At 36.4% G+C, this 13,089-nt stretch overlaps 2 protein-coding genes across 2 annotated transcripts; one reads left to right on the top strand and one right to left on the bottom strand.

Annotated features, from left to right (window-relative positions):
• The first annotated feature begins 931 nt into the window (after positions 1 to 931).
• LOC143590252 (uncharacterized) lies at positions 932 to 5,272 on the top strand. The gene is made up of 2 exons (XM_077070791.1): positions 932 to 4,688; positions 4,771 to 5,272. The coding sequence occupies exons 1-2, from the start codon at positions 1,283 to 1,285 to the stop codon at positions 5,139 to 5,141; spliced, it is 3,777 nt and encodes a 1,258-aa protein (XP_076926906.1). The 5' UTR covers positions 932 to 1,282; the 3' UTR covers positions 5,142 to 5,272.
• On the bottom strand, positions 5,253 to 7,765 carry LOC143590253 (uncharacterized). The gene is made up of 3 exons (XM_077070792.1): positions 7,630 to 7,765; positions 7,413 to 7,550; positions 5,253 to 5,467 (listed from the first exon to the last, which is right to left on the bottom strand). Exons 1-3 carry the CDS (start codon positions 7,718 to 7,720, stop codon positions 5,451 to 5,453), a joined length of 246 nt encoding a protein of 81 aa, XP_076926907.1. The 5' UTR covers positions 7,721 to 7,765; the 3' UTR covers positions 5,253 to 5,450.
• Between the last annotated feature and the right edge of the window lie 5,324 nt (positions 7,766 to 13,089).

The following is a 13,089-nucleotide window of genomic DNA, read 5'->3' as shown; positions in this document are numbered from 1 at the left end:
ATACATACTCATTTGACTATATGACAATGTTGAAAGAATAAAATAAAATAGGTTCAAATGAATGAAAATTCTCTTGTTCATAATTCTTAGAATAATCATAAATTATATAACTCTATAAGATGGGTTTTTACTTTATGGATCATTGTTTGATATTATACAAATGTTCTGGGTCATTAATTATTCGATTTTACACTAGATCTCTCAATCCTTGGCGTTGTTTTACTCTAGATCTCGCCATCCATCTAGACTAAATTACATGAATGGTCCATATAGTTCGTCTGCTTTGGATTTGTTCCCAACTCGTAACAAATTACGAATTTCAATGAAAACCAGAACATGTTTTGTCTCAAACACGAATTAAGGGGTAAAGTGGATGTTAAAAATATGAAATGAACTATTTATCCATACTATTAAAAATATAATAGCCACAAACGAATAATTGGTTGCCAACCAAACCGCGTCCCGAATTTGAAAACCTAATCCTATCGAGCTTGGTGAAAAGTAAAAAAGGATCGCTTAAGGATGCTGATTTTTTGTTGAAAAATACCTAAGGAATTGAATGTGCAGTATGAGTTTAAATTTTAATATGGTAAAATGATCCTTTAATAGAGACCAAATGCCTTGCAAGACTTCAAAAGGTTGTAACCAAATCGGTTATTGTTCCATATTTAGTACATCCTAAAAAAGCATAAAACATGAAGATTATTTGTATACTTACAAGGTTTCCTTCTATGGGTAGTCTCCAGCACTAAGATAATAGAGATGATCGGGTGAGCCTGTCATTAATCCAAATAACCTTTAACAAAAACTAATTATTTTTTAAGACTATAAAACACTTGCTTGTATATGTATGGTCCTTCTAATGCTTAAATCAGGTCAAATCACAGGCTACTCCATTGGTCATAGTCTCATAATGTAAACGAACAAAAAAAGTGGACCCAGTTTTGACTTTATAAACTGTCCCAATTTAAAGTAACATTGAACCACAACCAATCACTTTCTAACCCTTTAAACCAAAACAATCCATACTCACTCCTCTTCCTTCTTCCCCCTCAACCTTCAACTGCTGCAATAATAGTTGACCTTCAACCCTCTAAAAAAGCCCATTTAACTCTCAACCTTCTTCCATCAATGCTTCCTCTGACACCTCAACTCCCTCCAACTTCCCAAAGCCTTACACGTAAACCATAATAATAATATATACATGCACCGTTTTCATTTCATCACCTTCTTTTATAACTTTATATATACATATATATTTTCTTCCATGAACCCATAAACCATGTCGCAGTTTCTTACATATTATTTCATTGCTTTTGTTATAATATTATTATTTGGACACGTTGAGTGTGGTAACTTAGACTCAGCAACGAGTTTAAAACTTCTGTTACAAGTGAAACAAGCATTTACCGACGACCCACAAAATGCTTTACAAGACTGGTCTGAGAAGAACCGGGTTTACTGCAACTGGACTGGTGTCACCTGCGCCGGAAAGCTGTCTCAGGTGGTCGGACTTAACCTCTCCGGTTCATCTCTATCCGGCTCAATCTCACCGTCCATTTCACTTTTAACCAACCTGCTCCATATTGATCTTTCATCCAATCAGCTTGTGGGTCCCATCCCACCTAATATCTCTACTCTAACCAACTTGTCCTCTCTTGTCCTTTTTTCCAACCAACTTTCCGGTCACATTCCGGTTGAGTTCGGTAAGCTTACCGCGCTTCGGATTCTCCGTATAGGCGATAACCAACTCACCGGGCCCATCCCGCCTTCGCTCGGGGAGTTACAAAACCTGGAGGTTCTCGGTTTGGCCTCGTGTTATCTCTCCGGGCCCATCCCGCCACAACTCGGTAAACTCACCCGGCTCGAGAAACTAGTCGTAGAAGATAACGAATTGACCGGGCCCATACCGCCTGATATCGGTAACTGCTCGAGCCTCGTTTCGTTTAACGCAGCGGTTAATAGCCTTAACGGGTCAATCCCGGATGAACTATGTGGTCTTAAAAGCCTCCAAAGTTTAAATTTGGCTAATAATAGTTTGTCCGGGGCGATACCGAGTAGGATCGGTGAGTTGACACAGCTGGAGTATTTAAATCTGCTTGGGAATCAGCTTGAAGGGAAGATTCCGGTTTCGGTTACGGAACTAGAAAATCTATGGAATCTTGATTTGTCATCAAATAAGTTAACTGGTGAAGTTCCTGGAGAATTGGGAAACATGGGCCAGCTGGTTTACCTCGTACTATCAAACAACAGTCTTTCTGGTACGATTCCTAAAACCATATGTTCTAACAGTAACACAACATTGGAACATTTGATGATTTCGCAGAACTCGTTATCTGGTGAAATACCAAAAGAACTGGGAGACTGTGTGTCGTTGAAGCAGCTCGATTTGTCGAATAATACACTCAACGGGTCGATTCCGATTGAGCTTTTTAGTTTAACTGGTTTGACAGATATTGTGCTCAATAACAATACGTTAACCGGTTCGATTCCTCCTGCGATCGGGAACCTCAGCAGTTTGGAGACATTAACATTGTTTCAAAACGAGTTGAGCGGTGAACTACCGAAAGAAATCGGGAGGCTTCAGAATCTTCAGATTCTGTATTTGTATGAGAATCAGTTGACTGGAAAGATCCCGTTGGAGATCGGGAACTGCTCGGGCTTACAAATGATTGATTTCTACGGGAATCATTTTAGCGGGGAGATCCCGGTTACTGTTGGAAGACTCAGCCAGTTGAACCTCGTTCACCTGAGACAAAACGACCTCTCGGGCGAGATTCCTGCAACTTTAGGGAAATGCAGCCAGCTCACCATCATAGACCTGGCGGACAACCGTCTCAGCGGTGGGATTCCAGCCACATTCGGATACCTGAGGTCGTTAGAACAGCTCATGCTCTACAATAATTCTCTACAAGGCAATCTCCCTAAAGAGCTGACAAACATTGCCAATTTAACGAGAATAAACCTCTCAAATAACAAACTGAATGGTAGCATTGATCCGTTATGTAGCTTGGGCTCGTTTCTCTCATTTGATGTTACCAACAACGAGTTTGATGGTGAGATTCCAGCCCGGCTCGGGAACTCACCGTCTCTTCAGAGGTTAAGGCTCGGAAGAAACCAGTTCACTGGGAAGATCCCGTCCGCTCTTGGGAGAATAACGGAATTGTCATTATTGGATTTGTCGAGTAATTTGTTAACCGGTTCTTTGCCACATGAGGTCTCAAACTGCACTGGATTAACTCATATTGATCTCAATAATAACCTTCTTTCGGGCTCAATCCCATCTTGGCTCGGGGACTTGCCATTGTTGGGTGAGTTAAAGCTGTCGTTTAATAAGTTTACGGGCCCGCTTCCGTTAAACTTATTCAACTGTTCAACGCTTTTAGTGCTTTCACTCGATGCCAATTCGATCAGTGGTAGCCTACCGAACGAAATCAGCAAGCTTTCGGCTATCAATGTTTTAAGGTTGAACAAGAATCAACTGTCGGGACAGATCCCGGAAACGATCGGGAAGTTGAGCAAAGTGTATGAGATTCAGCTATCGAGCAACAATTTCAGCGGTGAGATCCCGAGTCAAATCGGTCAACTCAAGAATCTACAGAGTGTTTTAGACCTTAGTTACAATAATCTGACTGGCAGCATCCCGGTATCCATTGGGACATTATCGAAGCTCGAGGTGTTAGACCTTTCTCATAATGCGTTAACAGGCCCCGTTCCACGAGAACTCAGTCAGATGAGTAGTTTGGGCCGGCTTAATCTCTCTTACAACAATCTTGAAGGGAAATTAGATGATGGGTACTCAGATTCACCGGTTGACTCGTTTGTCGGGAATCTTGGTCTTTGTGGGCCTCCTCTTGATCGTTGTCGAGATTCAAAAAAACGGGGACGAAATGGGCTGAGTCAAGCATCAGTTATTGCAATCTCAGCTGTATCTACCATAAGTGCAATTGGAATGATGTTTCTCATGGCCCTCTTATTTTCCAGAAGAAAGAGGTCAGGCTTTGTAAGAGCTGAAGACAGGTCAAGCACCGATTATTCTTCAACGCTTTCATCCCGAGCACAAAGACGACCACTCTTTTTCAAACGGGGTTCAGCCCGAAGTGATTTCAGATGGGAAGACATAATGGAAGCTACAAACAATCTAAGTGACAAGTACATAATCGGGTCCGGTGGGTCGGGAACGGTTTACCGAGCCGAACTTCTAACCGGTGAGATAGTCGCCATTAAACGAATACCATGGAAAGATGACATGTTTCTTGATAAAAGCTTTGCACGAGAAGTGAATACAATCGGTCGGATCAAACACACACGGTTAGTTAAGTTACATGGGTACTGTAGCAACAAAGGGGCGGGATCGAACCTGTTGATATATGAGTACATGGATAACGGGAGTGTGTACGATTGGTTGCACCAAGAACCAGAAAACATCAAGAAAAAGAAGACCCTTGATTGGGAAACTAGGTTAAAGATCGCACTTGGGTTAGCCCAAGCTGTCGAGTACCTTCACCATGATTGTGTGCCAAAGATCATTCATCGGGATATCAAATCGGCTAATATTCTTCTGGATATAAACATGGAAGCGCATTTGGGCGATTTCGGGCTAGCAAAAGCCATCACCGAGTTTCATGACTCGTTGACTAGCAACTCGAATATGTGGTTCGCAGGGTCGTACGGCTACATCGCTCCAGGTACACATTCAATGATATAAAACAGATGAATTTTATAACATCATGTATGTCACTAACTCATTAAATTGTGTGTTTGAAACAGAATATGCGTATTCATTTAAGCCAACTGAGAAAAGTGATATTTACAGTATGGGGATCGTGTTGATGGAATTGGTTACCGGGAGGATGCCGACAGATGGAGATTTTGGTGAAAATGTGGATATGGTGAGATGGATCGAGTCACGTATTGAAATGCAAGGACCAGAACGCGAAGAACTGATAGATCTGGAGCTAAAACCGTTATTACCTCATGAAGAAACTGCTGCTTTTCAAGTTCTTGAAATTGGGCTTCAATGTGCCAAAACGGTTCCGGCTGAAAGACCGTCTGCTAGACATGTGTGTGATCGTCTCAGGCACGTAATGAAAGATGCATCATCAAATGCTGAGAAGATGAGACAAGATCCATATGCATAGTTAAAGATGTATCTAAGATTCTAAGATCCATATTGTTTGACTTAAAATCATTTTTCAGCAATATAACTTTGTGACTCGTTTATTAAAAGCTGCAGCTTTTCATGAATATCATTATATAAAAGATCCGATAGTCCGAGATATATTAATTTATTGTTGTACAGTCACATACGCATCAAGAGCATAAGATTTGAAACAGTCTTACAAAAAGTAGGGAATTAAGTTGAACAGACGAATGTCGTGAATTACATGAAAATTTGAATGAAACTGCATTCTCTAGACACTGGATTGCAACTTGTCTTTATTGTGTTGTTACTCGTCATCTTCATCTGCATTAAAGTTCAAAATAAACCATGTTTACAATTATAATAGTAACAATAATCAGAGAAGAGTGAGAATTGAGAAGCTAAAAACCAAATAGTATAGGTTAATCTCACTTTTAATGTTCATAGTACCACACCACCACCAGATTTCACTTGTTTTCAACTATATTTCCTCAGTGTCCCTATAGTAATAAGTTAACCCTAAAAATAACTGTTGACATACAAATAAAAGGAATATTGTGCCTTTAATGTGATGCTGCCTTCTTTTTGGAATTTCGTTCGTCTCTGAGCTTTTAGGAGCCTTTTGCTCAGTCTACGGAGGGTATGTTTTGAAAAAGATTTTGTGTGTGTCTTTCCATGAGATAAAAGATTTAATACAAATTCTACAATCTACATTAGTGGTTTCTATGGGTGGCAATTAGAGAATGGGTTGACTTGGGCAAAACTAAATTGTATGTGTGTTTATTTAGGAAATCTCAAATTAGTCAATTGGTCAAAACGGGCAATATTATAACACACTTAAAGAGCGTCCAAATGGGTTAACAACGCCCATGACCATTGTTTGTCTCTGCTACTTGTTGTCGCTGGCACTCCATCTACACCGCCGCCACTCCACCAGCACTGCAACTGTCGCCGCCATGGTCATTCCACCACCAACACCGTTGCCATATTAAAAAAAAAACATTCAGTTTCTGATGCTCACACTTTGAAAGTGAGTTTTCAAAAGTGAGTTTTGGCCCTTATTGACCCTTAACCCAAACCCGCTGGAAGACCTAGTGGTTTCATAAGATAGGTTAGATAGTAATCCTTATGCTTTATAGTATGAGGGCTAGACATGTTAGTCACACAGAAGCTTTTATATGAGGTTTTACAAAATCAGGCCTGATTTGAAGACAAAATTGGTGTTAGCCTTCTTTTAAGGTTTTAAGCTGGGTGATCATCATCTATAAACAATCTTGTTACGAGTGACTGTAAAATTAAAGAAACTTCATGCTCTTGACAACCCACTTTTTACCTAACTAGCATATTTCAGTGAAATGTGTTAAGTCATCTTCCCCATTAGTTAGAAAACTGAGTTAGCGGTTCAGGTGCAAGATATTATCATAGCCACGTGGACCGACGGACAGTTAACAATCTGTACAAGATACTATCTTAGCCACATTTCCTATGTTGGGTTGTCCCAAAGGAAAAAAGAAAGGTCCTTTTCTAGAGAAGTTATTTTGATTGGTTAATTAACAATCTTTGCAATTATGTTGTGATTAATTATGGTCCACAAGTTTCTTCAACTCCGTCGTGTTAAAAAGCATTTCGATATATGATCATCATTCAAAGGATCTTACTTAACAGTTTGCGCAAGTCGAATGCTGCCTTTCTCTCAGATAGAGGGTGAGAGGGAGTGGTTGGTGAAGTGTTAGCAAATTATTTGTGAAACCTGCTTCTCAGAGGCCAACAATTAACAAATGAAACAAACAGCCACTTGGTATTAATGATTTTGAATACATGCTCTAATCAATTAACCAAACTCCAAAATGTGTGTGTCACAAAGTTTGCACCTTTAAGAAAACCCCTATGTATCTTTTAAAGTTATCGGCTTATCGCTACATGTTTACTTTCTACATCTGTTTCTACCCAAAACCACTTATGTTTGTACTTTATGTGGAAGCTTTAATCTGGTAGATTAATGCCAAAACCTATTTAATATCGTGGAAGGGAAACATTGCATACTATTGATGTTACCTTGCATAATAACAAGCATACTTTTTCTATGATCACATATAGATGTGTAATATCATAAGAAGCATGATAATTGACAACTTACATTTCCAAAATTGAATGCAGAAAGGAAACAATAATATTATGAAATACACAGATATCAAGTAGCTAAGCATATAGTTTGTAATCAGATATTCAATTAAGAGTTAGGGGTTAGGGTTAATAATAATAATAATACCGAAGTAACGGCGCTCATTAGCGGCTTTGGCTTTGTCGAGCATTTTATCGAGATCTACTTGGAGCTTGGCATCCCACTTGACAAGCTGGTTAGCAAACACTGCTCCTAAACCCATACCCAGAACATGCTCCCACGGATCTGTAAGTAGCAAATTCAATTGAGGATTAATTAGGGAAAGAACCAAGGAGAAATAATAATAATAATAAAGAAAGGTTACGGCGCATGTATGGGAGTTTGCGGAGGGCGTTGGAATACATTTGGGTGCCTAAACCCAGTAAAGCTCCGATCATCGTCGCTGACGCCGGCATCTTTCTCTTCTCTTTCTGTTTCTCGATGTCGATGCCTTTAACAATACCTCAGTATCTTTACCCCTTAATTTTGTCAGACTAAAAAGCCCATGTAATATTTAAAGGTATTCCTTTACTTTAGGTTTCTGATAAAAACTTTGTTTTAATTAGGTCATTGAAATTTTTATTTTTGTTTTAATTTTAGATATTTTACCTAGATAGCAGGTAATTTAGGTTTTTTAATCTTTCATTGTTTGTACTTTGCATTATAACTTTTAAAGGTTGCGAAATATAATTTTAAAATTCCAAAAATTTGAAAAAAAGTTCGGAAAATTACAATAAACTGCAAAATATGGAAAAGAAAATGCAAAAGTGTTCAATTTTTTTTAAAATTGCAATAAATTACAATCCTTTTAGTTATATTGTTATTAGAGGTGGCAAATGAGTTGGGTTAGGTCGAAACGGGTCATGGTCGAACGGGTCACTTAAAAAAAGGGTTTTCTTGGTTCGGGTCGGAACGGGTCAAAACGAGTTTCGGGTCAGTTTTTTTAAACCAACGAATCAGCGTGTTTTCAACACGTTACAACTTGTTTTAACAGCAAAAGCTCGTTTAAGTGATTTTTCAGTTCGTTTCAGCACTTAACAGCTCGTTTAAGCGATTTTTCAGTTTGTTCCAGCACCTAACAACTCGTATAAGCGATTTTTCAATTCGTTTCAGCACCTAACAGCTCGTTTAAACGATGTTTCATTTGCCACCTCTAATAACAATATAACTAAAAGTATTGTAATTTAATGCAATTTTCTATAAAAAAAAAAATTACACATTTCTGCATTTTTTTCCAATTTTTGCAGTTTATTGCAATTTTCCGAATTTTTTTTTGCAAATTTTCAGAATTTTAAAATTATATTTCGCAACCTTTAAAAATTATTATGCAAAGTAAAAACATTGAAAAAAAAACATAGATTACCTGCTATCCAGGTAAAATATCTAGGATTGGAACAAAAATGAAAATTCAATGACCTGATTGGAACAAAAGTTTTTATCAATGACCTGATTGGAACAACTTTCATAGTTGGTTACTATTCTATGAAGTAATCCCATATTTAAAGGAAAATCTTTAAAATACACGACAACTAACACGAGCGAGTGGGCCACCCCTCCAGGCCCCCCCCCCCCAAAATCCAGAATAAGGAATTAGCCCGCTTTTTAGCTTTTAGATATCAATGGTGTCACTGTCCGTCTGGATCTGCTTCGAATGAGCTTATTCTGGTCTGTAGACACCAAATCAGACATATGGGCAGATGGCGTCTCGGTGAAGGTTAAACGGGATCGGTAACCGAGAGGGTACACCGCCAGTGTTAGAATATGAAGCTAAGGAGCCACAAATGTTAGACAACCACCCAAGCACATTGTGGTCAAGATGACCCTTTTTTTTCAAAATTGTTATGAACCTGTGGAAGAATATATGCATGTGTATGACACCAAATTTCTAACTCTAATTATATGGCATTGGCGCATTGACACATTGCCTTTTATTTTAATAGTATATATATATATATATAGGTGTTGGATCATTTCAGAAGTTTTTTACAGCGAGAAGTGAATGTGTAACTCCATTAATCCCTAATTTCACTCCATTTCTTATGTGTAGATGTGTTGTGTAGGTGCATATGTATGTGTGTAGGTACGTATGTTTGTATATGTGTACACATGTTTGTATATGTGTATGTATGTTTGTATGTGTGTAGGTACATAGGTTTGAATGTGGCTCGGTACATTTATATGTTTGTATGTAGGTTTGAATGTGTAATTAAGACATAAATACAACCAACCTACATATATGTATGTAACATCATATGAAAGGGAGTGAAATTAGGGCTTAATTAAGTTATACATTCACTTCTCGCACTTCTCGCTGTAATATCACTTCTCGCAAGATCCATCCCCTACCTCATATAACAAAGTGAAATACACATCAACAAAAGTTACTGATTTATATATTTCCTATTATCTTGTTTCTTTGTCATCTTCAAGTTCAAAGATTGCTTTAATAATCTTGTTATAATTGCTTTAATAATCTTGTTATAATTAGTGGTAAGATAATAACATGCATCAGAGTCGCTTATATTTAAATCAAGAAGGTCAACCGAGATAAAAGACATCAAGGTAAACAATATAAATTGAAAAAGATAATTATCATGATACACAAAAAAATAAGTATAAAAGACATCTAATTATTTACTAACAAGTTCATTCTTGTTATCGTGTATACTAATTTTTCATCTTATTTGATAACATGTCGTTTGTATTTTATTTATTCTATTAATTACAATATATATATATATATATATAGGATGAGTATCATTACAGAACTGATAAATTATTTAATAACTCTAAGGAACCTTTGAAAACTAACGATTTTTATAAAAAATTTTGTATGTTAATATTATTTGAGTGTAGTTTTATCATTTTGTATAGCTATATTTACGATTACAATTTTGAAAATTAGTTTTTATAAATATCTATGTTTTGTTTTACACATATGTAAATTTGTTAGTACATAAATTTTACACATATGTAAACTTGTGATTAATATATGTAATTAATTTTTTTTATAAAATATGATAAAACTACTCTTAAATAATGTTAATATATAAAAAAAAATAAAAAAATGTTTGATTGTGTAGAGTTCCTAAGAGTTCTTAACTTTTTTAGAGTTCTTATATATATATATATATATATATATATATATATATATATATATATATAGAAAATGATTCAAATAAAAAGAAGTTGTTTCCTAGAAATGGTAAGAACCAATAGAATTTTGACATTTGGCATTAAAACCTATGGTGAAAGAATAATTCTAGGAAACTATGTCGGTTATAATTGTGAAAGAGTAATTCTAAGAAACTATGACGGTTTTTGGTAATTTTAAATCTCAACCATTGATTGATATGATCCAATGGCTATGATTTATTCTTAGTCTTATTAGGAATATACTTATTTTTAGGATAACTCTCCCATATATATATATATATATACATATGGATAACAGTGTTAAAATAAAAACTCACTCAAGTTGTGAAAACTATTGAAACTCTATAACAACCTTTGATATAAATGGATGAACGGATGAGATTGGATGCAACATAAAAGTACCATTAAGTTATTAAATTTAATTAGATAAAGGTAAAAAAGGGTAAATAAGTAAGTTACTTATTGATTGCTTTATGTCAACATCAGTCTCATGCATAGACTTGTCATACCATTAATATATAAACCCCCAAACACATTTCTCTTTCAAACGTTTTAAGAAGGGCTCTGCTATAGATACACCATTTACACCCATTTGACACCATTCCCCCATCTAATCATAGGTTGCATACGCAGCGTATGCTGACATACGCAACGTATGAAATAATAACTTAAGTTAGTTAAATCAAAGAAGACATACGATCATATGGAAGACTATACGAGTCATATACTATAGAAATTATACGAGCCATATTCTTTTTTATACAGTTCGTATTATATGGAAGACGAGGCGTATAACATTTCATACAAAGCATGTAAATCTAACATAACCATATGAACCGTATAAGAAAGAATACAAATCGTATGCATGTAGTTATTTGAAAAAAATCATGAAAAGTAATCTATACGAACTATATAAAAAATAATACGAAACGTATGACGAAGAATCTTTGAAATTGAGCAATTACTTTTGCAGGAAGCGTGAAGCGTGTTTCAACATTTAATCAATCAATCTATCACCGATATACGAACTGTGTTATGTGTAATCGATTCTTTGACCATATTGTATGACGAATATTAGGTATAAAAAGAATCTTTCAACCATATAAACTGTGTAATCTCATTGGTTTTTTTACCAACTTAATTCTTTGAACCAGTTAATTATAAAAAATGAAGTATATGTATATTTTACTCACTTCTTTCTCCCCCTTTATCCATTTGAAATGTTGTTAAAAAAAATTACCAACCTAATTTTATTTTTCCAACCACATTGATAAATTTCGTTGATGAAATGCATAATTTTGAAGAAAATGTTTTGAAATCCGATGAATCTTTTGCCACCGTTTTGTGGAATCTGGTCATTTTTTCGCAACCGAACAGGTATGCGTTTTCTATTCATGTTTGTATTATGTTATCCTACTATTAACAAAAATGAATCTTATTTCAGGTGTTTATGTGTTTCAATGAGTTGAAGCAATAGGCGTACAACACCGGACTTAACAATGGCTACGTGATAGTGACCCAAAGGTCTAAGAAAAATGTTGCTGGCGACAAGAACAAGGTGTTTCTTAGATGTGATCGTGGTGATGTATACAAGGGGAAGGTAACTGTCAGACTCGTTGGTACCAAGAAAATCAACTGCCCGTTTCAGTTGATTGCAAAATACCACAAAGAGGAAGATGGTTGGAAACTAAAAGTTGTGTGTGGTACACATAATCATCCTGCTGCTATATATATGGAAGGTCATGAATTTGCAAAGAGGTTGAACCCCGAGCAAAAAGTTTTGGTTAAGGATATAACAAACCAGAATGTGGATCCCCAAAACATTATATCAATAATGAGAAAGTAGGACCCTCGTTGTGTGTCTACGATAAAAAACGTATATGATGTACATAGAAATATACATATTTTCGGCATCAAATAATCTCTAAAAACTGCACTTTCTATCAAATAACATAGCATAAAAGGCTACTTATCAAAATAAAATATAGTTACAGGTGAAACCAAGCCCCAAACGAAGAAACAAGAAAAAAGACGAAGAAAAACAGAAGAAAACACAAGAAAAACAAGGAAACACGCCCCCATGCCTCAAGAAACACGCCCCCATTCTTCTGAACACAAGAAAAGACAAAATCTGGAAGCAAAAGCATGGGGCCGTGGACGTGAACATAGAAAAGACAAAAAAGAATTAGAACATGTCACTAAAAACAACGGGGCCGTGCCTCTGAACCACGGGGCCGTGGTCACCTTTCAGAAAAGACAAAACAAATCTGGCACATGTCATAAAAATGCACGGGGGCGTGCCTACGTAAGCACGGGGCCGTGCCTCACACTCCAGATTGCCTATAAATAGTGGCTCATGTTGCACTCATTTGGTGTGCCTTGAAAAGAGTTCTATCCGGTTTTCACTTATAAAAACACACACTAACACTCACATTGAAGATCTAGTGAAGAGTTTGAAGGCTTGGAGGTCATCGCCATCAACCATCATTACCATCATTAAGAAGGAAGATTCATCTACATTTGGTTAGATTGTCCCAAGTTTAATCATGTATTTGTCATCATCATTCATCTTAATGTTTATCATCATGCTCATTATGAGCTAAACTCCTTTTACCATCTAAAATCTATG

This window comes from Bidens hawaiensis, unplaced genomic scaffold (genome assembly GCF_021521415.1).
Source record: "Bidens hawaiensis isolate Kalapana, Puna unplaced genomic scaffold, B.hawaiensis_p1.1 tig00038244_1, whole genome shotgun sequence".
Classification (NCBI taxonomy): domain Eukaryota; kingdom Viridiplantae; phylum Streptophyta; class Magnoliopsida; order Asterales; family Asteraceae; genus Bidens; species Bidens hawaiensis.
Note: the sequence above shows the minus strand (reverse complement) of the source record. Positions and strands in the feature narration are given on the sequence as shown.

Bases quoted from the DNA above. Each gene is read 5' to 3' on its own strand.
- LOC143590252 (XM_077070791.1), top strand. From the start codon at position 1,283: ATGTCGCAGTTTCTTACATATTATTTCATTGCTTTTGTTATAATATTA. The intron at 4,689-4,770 runs GTACACATTCAA...TGTTTGAAACAG, and splicing joins GTACGGCTACATCGCTCCAG to AATATGCGTATTCATTTAAG.
- LOC143590253 (XM_077070792.1), bottom strand. From the start codon at position 7,720: ATGCCGGCGTCAGCGACGATGATCGGAGCTTTACTGGGTTTAGGCACC. The intron at 7,551-7,629 runs GTAACCTTTCTT...TGCTACTTACAG, and splicing joins CAAACTCCCATACATGCGCC to ATCCGTGGGAGCATGTTCTG.